Source organism: Muscardinus avellanarius, assembly GCF_963383645.1.
Source record: "Muscardinus avellanarius genome assembly, chromosome: 16".
NCBI lineage: Eukaryota > Metazoa > Chordata > Mammalia > Rodentia > Gliridae > Muscardinus > Muscardinus avellanarius.
In genome coordinates this window covers 32,890,741-32,905,716 of record NC_137802.1, presented here as the reverse complement: position 1 = coordinate 32,905,716, position 14,976 = coordinate 32,890,741, and the positions used below count along the sequence as shown (strand labels likewise).

General features: G+C 39.4%; 1 protein-coding gene across 2 annotated transcripts in view; it reads right to left on the bottom strand.

Moving 5' to 3' along the window:
• The window catches only part of ACACA (acetyl-CoA carboxylase alpha), a gene marked incomplete at both ends in the record, with an annotated part of 343,744 nt that overhangs the window by 217,282 nt on the left and 111,486 nt on the right, over positions 1–14,976 (bottom strand). For both annotated transcript variants that reach the window (XM_080712598.1, XM_080712599.1), the window contains 6 exons: positions 2,615–2,725; positions 4,779–4,885; positions 6,696–6,794; positions 11,339–11,420; positions 12,384–12,493; positions 14,580–14,718. In XM_080712598.1, the coding sequence (XP_080568724.1) occupies positions 2,615–2,725; positions 4,779–4,885; positions 6,696–6,794; positions 11,339–11,420; positions 12,384–12,493; positions 14,580–14,718 (648 nt within the window). The remainder of the gene's footprint in view (positions 1–2,614; positions 2,726–4,778; positions 4,886–6,695; positions 6,795–11,338; positions 11,421–12,383; positions 12,494–14,579; positions 14,719–14,976) is intronic.

Sequence of the window (14,976 nt, the reverse complement as noted above, 5' to 3'; positions counted from 1 at the left end):
TAATTTCCTTGGCTATATTAAGCACAGTTACTTTAAGGCCTTTGTCAAATAGATCTGTTATTAAATCTTTTATGGGTCTGTTTCTACTGACTTTTGTTCTTCATTGTTTTCAATCTTGTAAGTTTATATTCCTGCTTATTTTTATTGGTTGCTTAATACACCACATAAAATTTAACAGAATAAGTTCTGGATGCTATCTTTCTGTAGAGAGGGTTTACATTTGCTTTTGTAAGTGACTAGGGACGCTTGCATTCCTAAGCATATTGCTTGAATTAGAGCTTCAGTGCTTTGAATCTGACACTTAGTCTCTTTGAGGATTACACTACATGCAGTTCATTCTTTCTCAGGTCGTATAGTCCTTCAGGATGCATCCTTCCTCAGAAAGCCCTAATGTCTAAATTGTACCATTAGTCTTATAAGACTGTTGAAAACTCTAATAAACTTTTCAGCTGTTTCTTCTTGAAATAGAAGATATCTCTATAGAAAGTGAGCTGAGCATGGTGGGACACCCTTGTAACCCCAGTACTTGGGAGGCTGAAACAGGAGGATCACAGACTTACTGCCAGCCTCAGCAACTTAGTGGAGCCCTCTGCAACTTAGTGAGACCCTGTTTCCAAATTATAAAATAAAAAAATAAAACAGGGCTGGGGATATAGCTCAGAGGTAGAATGCCTGCACCTTGGTTCCATCCCCAGTAGCAAAATAAAAAAAAAAGAGAGAGAGAAATAGAGAAAGTGGCTTCAAATTTCAGGCTCCTTACTCTGGGTTTTCCCTTATTCTCCTATAATTCTTCGTTATCTAAGAAGGCTTATAATGTTTTAATACAGATTTTTTGCTTTTTAAGTCTGGTCTAACATTTTAGTTTCATCTCATTGAGAAAAATGGTTTGTGTTATTTTGTTAGACATTACTAGAACTCAAGGATTTTCACATAAAACTTCTTAGTGTTCTAGACTCTTCAATGTTGTATTTCACACTAATAGTCTTGAAATATCTACTGGAATAGTCATTAATAACATGCTTTCTCTTTTGTTTCTAAGATTAAACACCTTTTTTCTAAACTCTATGAAGCACTGATCTATCTAAAAAATTAGAACTTATATAAGGAATAAGACAGAGGCAGCCGGGCGTGGTGGTAAATGCTTGTAATACCAGCATTTGGGAGGCTGAGACTAGAGGATTGCGGTTCACAGACATCCTCAACTACTTGGTGAGACCCCCCGCAACTCAGTGAGACCCTGTTTCAAAATAAAAAATAGGGCAGGGGTGTAGCTCGGAGGTCAAACGCCTCTGGGTTCCATCCCCAGAACTGGAAAAAAAAAAAAAAAAGAAGACAAAGGCAATATTCAACTTCTGACATTCAAAATAGGATAAGACAATACTTAAATACTTATAGGATAATGTACTTTCTTTATTTAGTGTATCAAATCATGGAAGATGCAGTTCATAGATTTTTTTGTTTTATCCCTTAACAGTGAAGCAAGAGATTTGCTCCCTAATGGTTTAATAAAAGGAGGGTGTGGTGAGTAAAAGCTGGGTATGTCTATAATCCCAGATACTCAGGAGGCTGAGGCAGGAGAATCGAAAGTTCGAGTCCAGCCTGGGCAACTTAGGTAGACTCTGTCTAAAAATAAAAAATAAAAATAAAAATGCTGGTAAAATTTCCTTGGATTCAAGCCCAAATAAGAGAGGGAGAGTAGCTAGGGGCACTAGCAAAGGTGGTATAAAATAGAATATGCTAGGAAAACCAAGAAATTAGGGGAAGCTAACAGAGTAAAAAAGCCAAATCTGTAACCTAATTTTCCTTTTTCTGATGCAACTTTTCCTGGCAATTGGTAGAAAAAAAGATGTTAGGTATGTGAAGGTAATTCTGAGGGTGAGGCAAAAGAAACTTTTATCTCCCTTTTTTCCAAGATTCTGAAAAGACATCACTTCTTTGGTTGCCCCTACAAGGAACCTATAGCATGGCTAAATCAACTTGGTAAAAAAGCAAGAGAAGGCAGAGACACTAGGATGAGCTTTCCAAAGCCGCTCGCAGTTCTCATATAATGTGGGCCTGCCGCTGAGTTCCTGTGCATGGGGACAGTGGCCACACATGAAAGGCTAGCATGTGCACTGCTGGGCCAAAAGAATAGATGAGTAACATGGTGGAAACTCAGAGGCCTGCAGTCACCCTGAAATGAAGGAAAAGCCAATCAGAGAAACTGGGGCTGGCCAGTCTGAGAGCAACCAGATCAGTACCATATCACCATGCCACATACCTTATCTATAAAGTCAATAGAACAGAGGCACAAAACTGTAGATACTGATGCTTCCTTGCCATTATGAGATACTGTGAGCCACATGTACCCTGTAGGAAGAGCTATCTTTGTACATAAGAAAGAACAACTCTACTGCTTGAATTACCTAACTAAATTAAACTTAAATTGAGTCAGACGTTTCATTACCTTTTTTTTCCTTATTAACCAAGTAAAGGCTAGAGAGAGAGACTACATTAGATAAGGAAAAAATTAAAATTAGATATTTTCTGGACATCCAAATTACCAATGTGAGTTAAATCATGCATCATTGATCTGCATATTAGTTCAAATAAGCAAAAAGAACTTGCACTCTACCTGTCTGAAGAGGTTAGGAAAGTCATCTGCATTGTTGACTTTTCTGATTCCCTTCCCTCCTCCTCCTTCTGAGGCCTTGATCATTACTGGATAGCCAACTTCCTCTGCTGCCTTCAAGAAGAAAGAATGGCATTACTAGGTAAGGAGAAAAACTAGCATTTTCTTTTTTTTTCTTTTCTTTTTTTTCTTTTTGGTCGTACTGGGGTTCCCGGAAGCCCTTCTACTCCGGGCTACATTCCCAGACCTATTTTATACTTTTTTATTTTTGGAAACGGGGTCTCTTAAGCCAGCATGGCTGGCTTCGAACCAGCATGATCCTCCTGTCTCCGCCTCCCAAGTGCGGGGATTACAAGCGTGCACCACCACGCCTGGCGCTAAAAACTGGCATTTTCTCTCTTCAGGAATATACTGATAGCCAGGTACAGCGGTCCACACCAATAACTCAGTACTTGAGAGACTGAGAAAGGAGAATCACAAGTGCAAGGCCAACGTGTGGCAACTTAATGAGACTCTGTTTCAAAACAAAAAATAAAATAGGGCTGGGAGGTGTCGCTCATATATAACACTTCTTTCAATTCCTAGTACCATCACAAAAAGCAATTTTAGAAGAATTTTAATAACATGGGGTAAATACTTATATATAAAATTTAAAAATATTAGTATTACCAAACAATAGATGTAGTAAGACCTTAATTTTATAATTATAAGAATCTATTAATAAAGATTATTATAGGAATCTACAAATCAAAAGGCTAAAAAATGTATGATATGTTAATAGTCATCATTTCAGTATAGTGGTTTATGGGTTATTTTATTATCATTACTTGCTTTCCAAATTTTGCACCAAAAATTCTGCTTATAAGCAAAATAGGTATTTCTTACAGGGGCTTCTATTCTTTCACAATTTATAAGATAAAGCATCTGTAATTCAATTAGAAATGTTAATTTTTCTTATTAAGGAAATTATGGAAGGATTAACTCAAACTGCAAAAAAGATAGCAGTTCATATTCCTCTTGAATTTATAACATACAAATGACACTCAAACACTGTATTTTTCTGAAATTGTCACTTTCATCATATACTTAGAAGCATAGCTGATGCATCCAATTAGTTAAAAAGTGAATGAGAGCTGGGTGTGGTGGCACAAACTTGTAATCCCAGTTCTTGGGAGGCGGAGACAGGAAGATCGCAGGTTTGAGGCCAGCCTCAGCTGCTTAGTGAGGCCCTCCACAACTTAGTGAGACCCTGTTTCAAAATCAAGAATAAAAAATAAAACTGAGGGTGTAGCTCAGAGGTAGAATGCCCTGGGTTAGGTCCCCAGTACTACCAAAAAAATTTTTTAAAGGTGAATGGGGAACAAACTGGAGATATCTGTAAGGAAAGAAAAGGTGACAATGGGGGATCTCCCTTTGCCTGGGTTCATGCTTCTATGTGGATGGGTAATAATTAGAGTAATTCTTTGAGCTTTTCTTGGCTCACTCCCTCATTCTTTCCCAGAGGAAAAAGCATAAATTATGTGACGAGTCAATGGAAAGAGAACGGAGCAGGCACTGCTCAGCCTCTTCCTCTTTGTGATCAGCCTCCTGCATAAAACATATACTCTTTGTCAGCTCTCCACCATCTAATAAGCTGAAATGATAAAAGCTGTCTCTATAGAGAGAGGTCTATAGTTATTCAGCATCACCAATAATCAGTGACAGAGTGAGCCTGGTTAACTATGGCATTCAGTTTTTAAATCTCATGATGGCTAACATTTGTACTGTAATAAAGCTAACATTACCAATATCTGTATTGGTAATAAAGCTAATACGTTGACTTCTCATTCTTCTGTATTCTCTCTTGGCTCTGAACTCAAGCAGGAGAATCAGTGTGCTGCTTGTTGGCCCTCCTCATACACTGACAGGTGATAGAGAGATGAAGAATTAGTACCTCTCTAAAACATCAATTTAATCACCTAAGAAATGTTCCATTGAGAAGTTGCTTCAAAACTTTTAATGTAAGTTTAAGAACACTTCTTCACTCTACACTTCATAAACTATACCCACTTGTTTTACAACCCTCATGCCATCCTGCGTATGTATCATGAACCAGGCTCCAAATCCCCATATATGTGAATATAATTGGTCAGTTAAAAAGCATCACTCCCTGGAGTTAGTAACTTACCTTCAGGCCATCATCCACATCCTTCACATAACCTTTTTCATACAATTCCTGTGGAACATTTAAGATACGTTTCGAGAAATCATTTTCCTGCCAGTCCACACGAAGACCTGCAATAGACAACAGTGACCTGAAGGCAACATCAAGCATTCATGTCAATTATTTGCTACACCTTCCTTAAAATGCTGTATTTATCCAAAACTGAAGGTGGAGAGGAGAAAGATGCTATAAATCACTGTTCAGTCCTGGCAGTTAACAGTATTTGACCATAGCATGAGCTAGCAATTTGGGTTCTTGTGCTGGAAAACCCAGGAAGGCTAAAAGACAAATTTATTAAAATGCAAGGGCAAGACAGATATGGTGGCGCACACTTGTAACCCCAGTACTTGGAAGGCTGAGATAGGAGAATCACAGGTTTGTGGCCAGCCTCAGAAACTTTATGAGGCCCTCCACAACTTAGTGAGACCCTGTTTCAAAACAAACAAACAAAAATCAGGGCTGGGGGTATACCTCAGAAGCAGAATATCTTTGGGTTCAATCGCCATTAACACACACACACACACACACACACACACACACACACACAGAGAGAGAGAGAGAGAGAGAGAGAGAGAGAGAGAGAGAGAGAGAGAGAGATGCAAGGACATACAAGATGACAACAACAAAAAAGCAGGGCAAATTTCTCACAGACACCCAGCAGGAAAAATACATTCAATTTGTGTTCAGTCCTGCTTGAGGGCCAGAAGTCTGAGAAATAATTCAATCTTTATGAGCCCTTGGAAATGGAAATGGCGGTTTTATTGGCCTCAGCAGAGTCATGATTCCATGCTCCCTGAATATCCCTGTACTCAGCCACAAGGGGAACAATATAGCTTCTCCATTCAAACAAGAACAAATTCACCTTTTATTTTAAACTATTTGACCCAGCAGGTCTAGAGAGGATATGGCAATCCCCCTGGAGAGCCAGCATTGTAAAGGTTCAAATCTCTTCAGCCTCAAGACAATGGTCATTCCATTTAAGAGGTTTTACTATATGTCTGTCCCCAGTGGGTGAGTACTAAAAACGGAAAGTTCATATTGTTAGCAGCCATGATAATTCACATGGCACTCTTTAAGGAATTTGTTGAGAATATTTTTTATTTTGACCCTCTGCATGCTTGAAAGAAAGGCTGACTATTGATCTCATTTACTGCACCAATGACAACTGAAGCTGAGTGGTATGAGAAGGCAAAGCAAATCATCCAATGACTGTAGGCTGACATTAGAAAAATACTGGCAAGTAAACATTTGAGTTAAGAGAACTTAGGTTTTTCCCAGTAATCCAGGACACCTCTGCCAGGTGGTCCAAAGGTCTAATTCCACTTAGAAAAACTGCCTCTGAAAACCGGGCGTGGTGGCACACGCTTGTAATCCCAGAATTTGGGAGGCTGAGACCGAAGGATCGCAGTTCGCGAACAGCCTCAGCTACTTAGTGAGGATCTGCAACTTAGTGAGACCCTGTTTCAAATTAAAGCATAAAAAATAGGGCAGGGGGTATAGCTTGGAGGTCGAATGCCCCTGGGTTCCATCCCCAAACCCGCAAAAAAAACAAAAGAAGAAGAAAAGAAAAAGAAAAACTGCCTCTGAGGAAGATTCTAGCTTACCAAAGGAGATCCGAATCCCCGAAGTGATAGGTGTTTTCCCTAAGTTTCTCCAAATTAAATCCTAAGATTTAATTCCTAAGATCATTCCAGATCAATTTAGCATCAGTGTACCTGATACTAAATTTAAATTCGTAAGACATAACAAACTTCACAGGTGTATCAAGCCAAAAGATAACAGGATTCTGTTTATTGTCAAACTTAAACCCCATGCTATAGTCCAAAACATCCCACTTAGCTTTTCTGTACTTACAGATACAAACAAGAAATAATTTCTTACCACTGCCACTCCAGGGAAGAGTTGGGATACCTGCAGTTTGAGCCACAATAGAAGAAGCAATCTTATCCCCCAAAGCCCACATGGCCTGGCTTGGAGGACCTAAAAAAAAAAAAAAAACCTGACTGTAATATTTTTAGCATCATTAATGGCACATACATTTTATCTTGTAATATAATCATTTATAACCATTTTTGTATTTGTTTGTCCCTATCCTCATCACATATCATACTGACTATGGGAGCTACTGTTTGGACTAATTTTAGTAACCTCTACAGAATCTAATGTAAAAAGCTTTTTGGAGGGACTTCCGGGAAGATGGCGACCGAGAAAAGCGGGGCTTAAGAGTCCCGCTAACAACCAATCTCCATTACCACAAAAAGAGCGCCTTTCATAGCCAGAAAACACCATCACCAGAAAAACAAAAAAAACCACCAGGCTCCAGAGAGAAAGCGGACTGAGAACAGAGCTCAGGGCCACAGAGGAGACACACGCGCCCGAGGACGCGGCAGCAGCGCCATACTGCCGGCGGCAGCGGCGAACTCAACGGACGGCTACAGCAAGCCAGGTGAGCCGCTGCGGAACAGCCAGGCGGGATCTTTCGGCGCAGACAGCATTTAAAGCTCCCAGTGGCTGAGCTCACCACACGCTGCAGGGATTCAGAGTGGAAATCAAAACCAGAGAAGAAAAAATACGCCAGCCTCATGGCCGAGGGCGTGGCAGAGGCGCCATATTGCCACCGGCGGCGGCAGCAGCAGTGAATTCACCGAGTCCAGTACAGCTACATCTGCGTACTCAAGAACAGTGAGTCAAATTGCGGGCCACAGAGGAGAAATCGCAGTATTGGGCCTCCTGGGACTTGACCCAGTGAGGGAGTGGTGGTGGCAGAGATATCACACCATAGGAGAACGTGCAACCTGGCACCCCCCATAGTTTAAAGCAGCCTCTATCGACTCCCTGGGTCGGAGACTCTGTGATACAACCCAGTAAAGGAGTAGTAGGGTCTGAGATAATACAGACTCGAGATCCAGAGCACCTTAAGTGAAGCCATAGTGACCCAAGGGAAGAACCCAGAGAAGGCACAAACTTCCGAAATCATGGGAAAGAGGAATAACACTGGAGCAATGAATGTGCACAACCCCACAACATCAGAACCTGATAAAACAGAAAATCAGAGATTTCTAGAAGATCAAATCAGGAAAATAACTGTAGAAATAATAGAGGTGCTTCGAAAAGAACTCAGAGAGAGCCAAAAAGAGATAAAGGATGCAATTAATGAAGTAAAGGCCTCAATTCAAAGCACAAACAACCGATTAGACCACATGGGGAACAGAATCTCGCTCTTAGAAGATGAGCAATCCAAAAATGAATGCATAGTTTCTAATCTAGAAAAAAATATCCAACAGCAGGAATCTGACATTGAAGAAATATGGGCCCATCTTAAGAGAGCTAACCTAAGAATAATTGGAATAGAGGAGGGAAAAGAAAGTGATACCAAAGGGATCAACAATCTCTTCAAGGAAGTAATAGCAGAAAATTTTCCAAATATAGAGCAAGAGGTTGATACACAGATCCAGGAAACTTATAGAACTCCCTTTAGACAGGATCGGAGAAGAGGATCCCCACGCCATATAATTGTCAAAATGACCAATGTGGAAGCCAAGCAGAGAATCTTAAAGGCAACAAAAACAAAGGGCCAAGTGACATTCAGAGGCAAACCAATTAGAATCACTCCAGACTTCCCAAACCAAGTCATGAGAGCCAGAAGGGCTTGGAGTAACATATTCCAAACTCTGAAAGAAAACAACTTCCAGCCAAAAATTTCCTATCCAGCAAAACTTTCTATCAAATTAGATGGAGAAATAAGAAGCTTCCATGACAAACAGAAACTGAAGGAATTTATGTCTTCAAAACCAGCGCTAGAGAAAATACTCAAAGAGATTAACTACAAAGAAGAAATAGGTAACACTCACCAGAACCAGAGAAACAAGAGTTTCCATCCAACAGACAACTAAGATTGGTTATCTGTGGAGATTCATTATTTATGTTAGTCTTTTACCTATCTCTAAGTTGTATTGTTTGCCTTTATTGTTGTTAATTTTTAGGATTTCTAGATGGAATATTAATATACCTTCAGATATAGCATTTGGAAATATTTTATCCAATTCTATTAGTAACTTTTAACTCTGTTTACATTGTCTTTGGTTATACAATATTTTCTTTTATTTTTTAGGGAGTTTGTATATTCTTCTGTTGCCTGTGCCATTGAAATCATATCCAAGAAATCACTGCCAATTTCAATGTTGTGAGGTTTTATGACCCAGATTTTCTCCTAAAAGTTTATAGTCTTAAGATTTATATTTAGGTCTTTTATCTATTTTGAGTTAATACTTGTATATGGGATTAGGTAAAGGTCCAATTTTATTCTTTTCCATGTAATTATTATTTTTCAACAATATTTAGTTAAAAGATTATTATTTCCACCACCAAATGTTCGTGGAAACCTTGTCAAAAATAACTTGACAATATAGGGAAGAATTTAGCTCTAGGCTTGTATTTAACTCCAATGGTCTATATATCTGCCTTTAGAACAGTACTACACTGTTTCAATTATTGTAGCTTTATATGGTTTGAAATCAGAAAATATATATCTGCTAGCTTTGTTCTTTTTCAAGATCGTTTTGGGTATCTAGAATTCATATTCCATATTAGGATAGATTTTTTTCTGAAAAATAAATATATAAATATATGATAGTTTCACCTAAAAAAACAGAAAAAAATATGCGCTAGTAAGAAAGAAAGCAAACAGAAATATTGAAATGCTATCTTTAAATCATCAAACGCTTGGTATCAGACAAATGAAACTGTTATGTGAGATTATCATTTTTAATTTTGGATAAATTGCTATAATACTAGATGTCAACCACTAAGCCAAGCATGGGAAGGAGGGATGGGGAGAGAATGGGGTGGGGATCGGGTGGGGGCTGACTGGGCGATGTGTGCATGTATGTCTACAAAAGTTTGTATCCCACTATGATGTATGAATACAGTGCACCAATAAAATAAAATTAAAAAAAAATAAAAAAATAAAAAGCTTTTTGTACATAAATGAGGGCTCAAGATGTATAAATGTATAAATATATGCTGAATTAAAAGCTTGACAAGCCAAGTGCAATAGTACACACCTATAATCCCAACAGAAGGATTGCAGGTTTTGAGGACAGCATACAACAATTTAGCAAAATTCTGTTTCAACAAAAAATTTAAAAGACAAGGGGTATATCTCAGTGGTAGGGTACCCCTGGGTTCAAACCACAGCATCACATGCACACACAAAAAAAAATCCAGACAAACCTAATTCTATCATCTTTCATGATGATAAAACAAGAATGGTAAAGTTTTGGGGTCCAAGTCTTCATTATATCTTCTTTGGTCTTTTTATTTTTTTGTGGTACTGGGGATGGAACCCAGGGGCTTTTCTACCTCCAGGCTTTACTCCAAGACCTATTTTATACTTTCTTTGGAAACAGGATCTCACTAAGTTGCTGAGAGCCTCGCTAAGTAGCCAAGATTGGCTTCGAACCTGTGCAATCCTCCTGTCTCAGCCTCCTAAGCGCTGGAACTATAAGCGTGCACCACCACGCCTAGCTCTACTTTGATCTTAAGTGAACCTGAAGAAGATAACTTAATAATGTTTATGAAGCATAATCAGCATTGTGGAAGACCTGAGATATTCTGAGTCATATAACTTCTATTTTGTGTGTGTGTGTGGGGGGGGGGGTCTGGGGATGGAACCTAGGGGCATTCTACCTCTGAGCTACATCCCCTGCCCTATTTTTCATTCTTTATTTTGAAACGGGGTCTCACTGAGTTGCAGAGTGCCTCACTAAGTAGCTGTGGCTGTCCATGAACTGCGATCCTCCGGTCTCAGCCTCCTGAATGCTAGGATTACCAGCCTGCACCACCACGCCTGGCTTAACCTCTATTTTTCTTTCTGCCATAATGAGAGCCAACAAGTGGGAAGAAATAGCTCTCATTCAAGGAAATATAACCTATATTCTTAAATGCAAAGGTGCTGATTCATATTTAAGGGCACATTGCCAGAGTATCCTAAGTAATCAATTATCTTCACTATCTAAAAACAGGTTCTTCCTCCACATGTTTTCCTAAAATTAATGGCAATTTTTTAAAAGACCAGTTTTTCAGAAACCACTGTTTTTCATACTTCAGGCAAAAAGACCCAGGGTCAGCAAAAACAATACAGATGAAGCAATATAAGCCATGTGTAAGAAATGAAGAAGCAGGGATGAAAAGAAATAAAGAGGGTTATTCTGAGTTGCTGTTTGATTTTAAAAAAAATACCAGTATAGCCGGGCGTGGTGGCGCACACTTGTAATCCCAGAATTTGGGAGGCTGAGACAGGAGGATTGCGGTTCGCAGACAGCTTCAGTTACTTAGTGAGGCCCTTTGCAACTCAGTGAGACCCTGTTTCAAAAATGCCCCTGGGTTCCATCCCCAGAACCACACACACAAAAAAAAACGACCAGTACATGTGAAATAGAAAAAAATAAGACTACAGGTTGGAATATGGACAAAATTAATAAAAGGAAACAGAGAGACAAGAACAGTATATCACTAAGGCTTACCCATGAAGGCAATGCCATTTTTCAAGAGAAGCTCTGGAAGCTTGGGATTCTCAGAAGCATGACCCCAGCCAGCCCATACTGCCTACAAGAGAACACAATGGAATTCATTCTTAGAATTCATTACTCTCCTCCCCAAAAAGCCAAGTAATTGCCTTACTTTCTCTCAAGGCTGACCCTACTATATGAAGTACAACAGTTTCATAGCAACCCGATGCTTAATTCAGTTTCTATGCTTTATTATTTGCAAACTTTTTGCAAAACAAGAATAAGTAGTGGCAAAACCTCTGAAGAGGTCAAAATCAAGTTGAAACTGATACTATGGTTCAATTAGTCTTGTTGCTCTTTTTTTTTTTTTTTTTTTACATTTTTATTTGGAAACAGGGTCTCCTAAGCCAGCGCGCGGGGCTGGCTTCGAACTTGTGCGATCCCCCTGTCTCTGCCTCCCAAGCGTGGGGATTACAAGCGTGTGCCAACCTGCCCAGCCCTAGTCTTGTTCCTCTTTAGGAAACTTAATTCACTGTCTTTCAGCTAGACTCTACAGAGGCTTTTCTCCAAATATCTGCCATCTTCCACAGAAACACTTGTTTTGGCTACCCAACTCCACCTTGTATCTTGTGGTTACACTGCCATGCACCTAAAGCTTTGTCCTCATCAGGCTTTAAGATATTTACCCTAAACTTCCTAATATACTATGATAAGACCCTTTCAAAGCTTATATTTGTGTTATATTTATTTTATTTTTAGTTATTCCCTTCTTTTCTTCTTCAATTGTCTTTTCGGTTTTACCATATAAAGGCATGTGAGAGTTTTCAAAAGTGATTACTTATATAAAAGTTCTTTATATAAGAAAAGCTCTTTAGGGCTAAGGCTAACATGGTGTTCAGTAGTGGAGCACTTGCTTAGCACATAAAAGGCCTTGGGTTCTATCTCCAGCAACACACCAAAAGAAGTTCTTTAAAAGCACTTATAGATGTTCTTTATTATAAACGTTCTTTCCCCGCACCTAACTGCATAATGGCTGAATTTGCTTTAAAGGCTCTCTTACTTGTACAGGAATCCTTTTAGCAATATCCAAAATTAGCTCAACGTTAGCATAGTTGTTGTTGTTGGGCCCCCCAGGAACCGGCACATAGTGATCTGCCATCTTGATGTATTCTGGAAATGAGAGATAAGATCTATCTTCAGAAATATAATGGCATAGCAAGACGATGAGCTGGACATGGACTACCCTAAGTACCCCTGTCACCAGGACACAGCAATGGTCTGCCTTCAGAACCAAAGTTCATGGCAAGATGCACAGGGCACAGTCTACCCCACTGTCATCAGGACAGAAGCACTAATGGGGTAACTGCCAAGATGACATGTCTACTCTAAGGCTGTCAGTTTACCTCACACATATGGAAAGGATAGAGAAAAAAGAAAACTGAGAAAATCATCCATAATACTGATCCCATAATTCAATGCCATTTGGTATGATTGTCGTTTCTAGCCTTCTTTCTTTCTTTCTTTCTTTCTTTCTTTCTTTCTTTCTTTCTTTCTTTCCTTATTTATTTATTTATTTATTTATTTATTTATTTATTTATTGGGTGGTACTGGGGATGGAACCCAGGGTCCTTCTACCTCGGGCTACACTCCCAGACCTATTTTATACTTTTTATTTGGAAACAGAGTCTCTTAAACCAGCTTTGAGCCTGTGCGATCCTCCTGTCTCTGCCTCCCAAGTGTGGGGATTACAAGCGTGCGCCACTACGCTCAGCTTTTTATTTTGAAACAAGATCTGACTAGGTTGCTGAGTCTCATTAAATTACTGAGGCTATCCTTGAATGTGCAATTCTCCTGTCTCAGCCTCCCAAGTACTGTTATTATAGGCATGTGCCACCATGCCCAGCCAATTTTTGTTTTTTGTTTTGTTTTGTTTTTTGTGGTACTGGGGATTGAATCCAGGGGCATTCTACATCCAAGCTACACCTCTCTTACTTTTTGTGCTTTATTTTTGAGAGAGGGTCACACTAAGTTGCGGAGCGCCTTATTAAGTAGCTGCAACTGGCTGCAAACCTGCGGACCTCCTGTCTCAGGCTTCCAAGTACTTGGATTACAAGCATGAACCATGACACCCAGGACGTTTTATTATTTTTTATTATTTTTTGGAAACAGGGTCTCACTGGGTTGCTGAGATGAGCCTTGAACTTGTGATCTTCCTATCTCATGCCTCCCTAGTACTAGAATTACAAAGGTGTTTGCCACCCTCCCCCACCCCCCACCCCCCAGTACTGGGGATAAAACCTAGGAGCACTCTAACTCCGGGCTACAGCCCCAGCCCTATGTTTTAGTAGTTTTTTAATTTTTGAAACAGGGTCACACTAAATTGCAAGGGGCCTAGCTAAATAGCAGACTGTTCTCCAACTGTGATCTGGTCTCTGCCTCCCGAATGCTAGGGTTACAAGTGTGCACCACCCAGCCCGGCTTTTTTTTTTTTTTGGAAACAGGGTCTTGTTAAATTGCTGAGGCTAGCCTCCAAACTGTTATCATCCTTCTGTCTCAGCTTTCAAAAGTCTTTACAACTCTCAGAGGACCCTTAAAGAAAAGAGAATATAAAACCATTTGGAAACTGGGCGTGGTGATTCACACTTATAATCCCAGCATTTGAGAGGCTGAGACAGGAAGATCATGGTTTGTGGACAGCCTCAGCTACTTAGTGGGGCCCTTTACACTCAGTGAGATTCTGTTTCAAAATAGGCTGGGGGTGTAGCTCGGAGGTAGAATGCCCCTGGGTTCTATCCCTACATCCCCAGTAAAAAAAAAAAGGGGGGGGGGGTCCCAAGACAACTCGTGAGGAGAAGAAAGAGTTTTGAGTTATTTTTCTAAAATTTTCTAGAACTCAATATAACTCATAGGAAAATAGCATTTCCTCCCAAACCTTTCTACTTAAACATGCTAATTAATGTACCATAGCAAATACTTACCAGGGTTTTGAAAAGCACAAATCTAAAAGCCCAAATTGATATTTGTGTTAAATTTCTACCTACTTACCTTAGAACACAGGAATCTTGTGTCAGAGTTAACTATAATACAATTAATTTTATATGGCTATTACTAGTATTTTTTTAAAGAGAAATCCTGAGTAGGATTACACTGGAACTCTTGGGTTTTGGTGCTCTCCTAGTTAACATTCTCACCTAAAGGCTGGTCTAGTCAACTTTTTATGCTTGAGGGTGATGCTTTTGTAAATCTAACAACTCACCTGCATTGGCTTTAAGATCTTCAGGTGTTACCATGACAACAAATCTAATAGCACGTTCATTTCGAAACATTTCATAAGACCAGCGACGGATAGATCGCATGCATTTCACTGCTGCAATCCCATTGTTAGCAATTAGAACCTAGGAGGAAGGGGAATGAGAATTGGAGGAAAAGACTTTAAGAAAGGCAATGATAAAAGGGGGGGGGGGATGACAATTTTTGTAGATCTCTCCTCCTTTGAAAAAAAAATTCAACAAGGAATTATTACTACTCTAGATCACTAGGAGCTAGCTCCCATATTATAAAGTTTTTTTAATTTTTGGTAAGCAAATATTTCAATAGGTGCTAGGTAGACCTTATTTTGTTCTAACATCATTTCCTTTTTTTTTTTTTTCTTT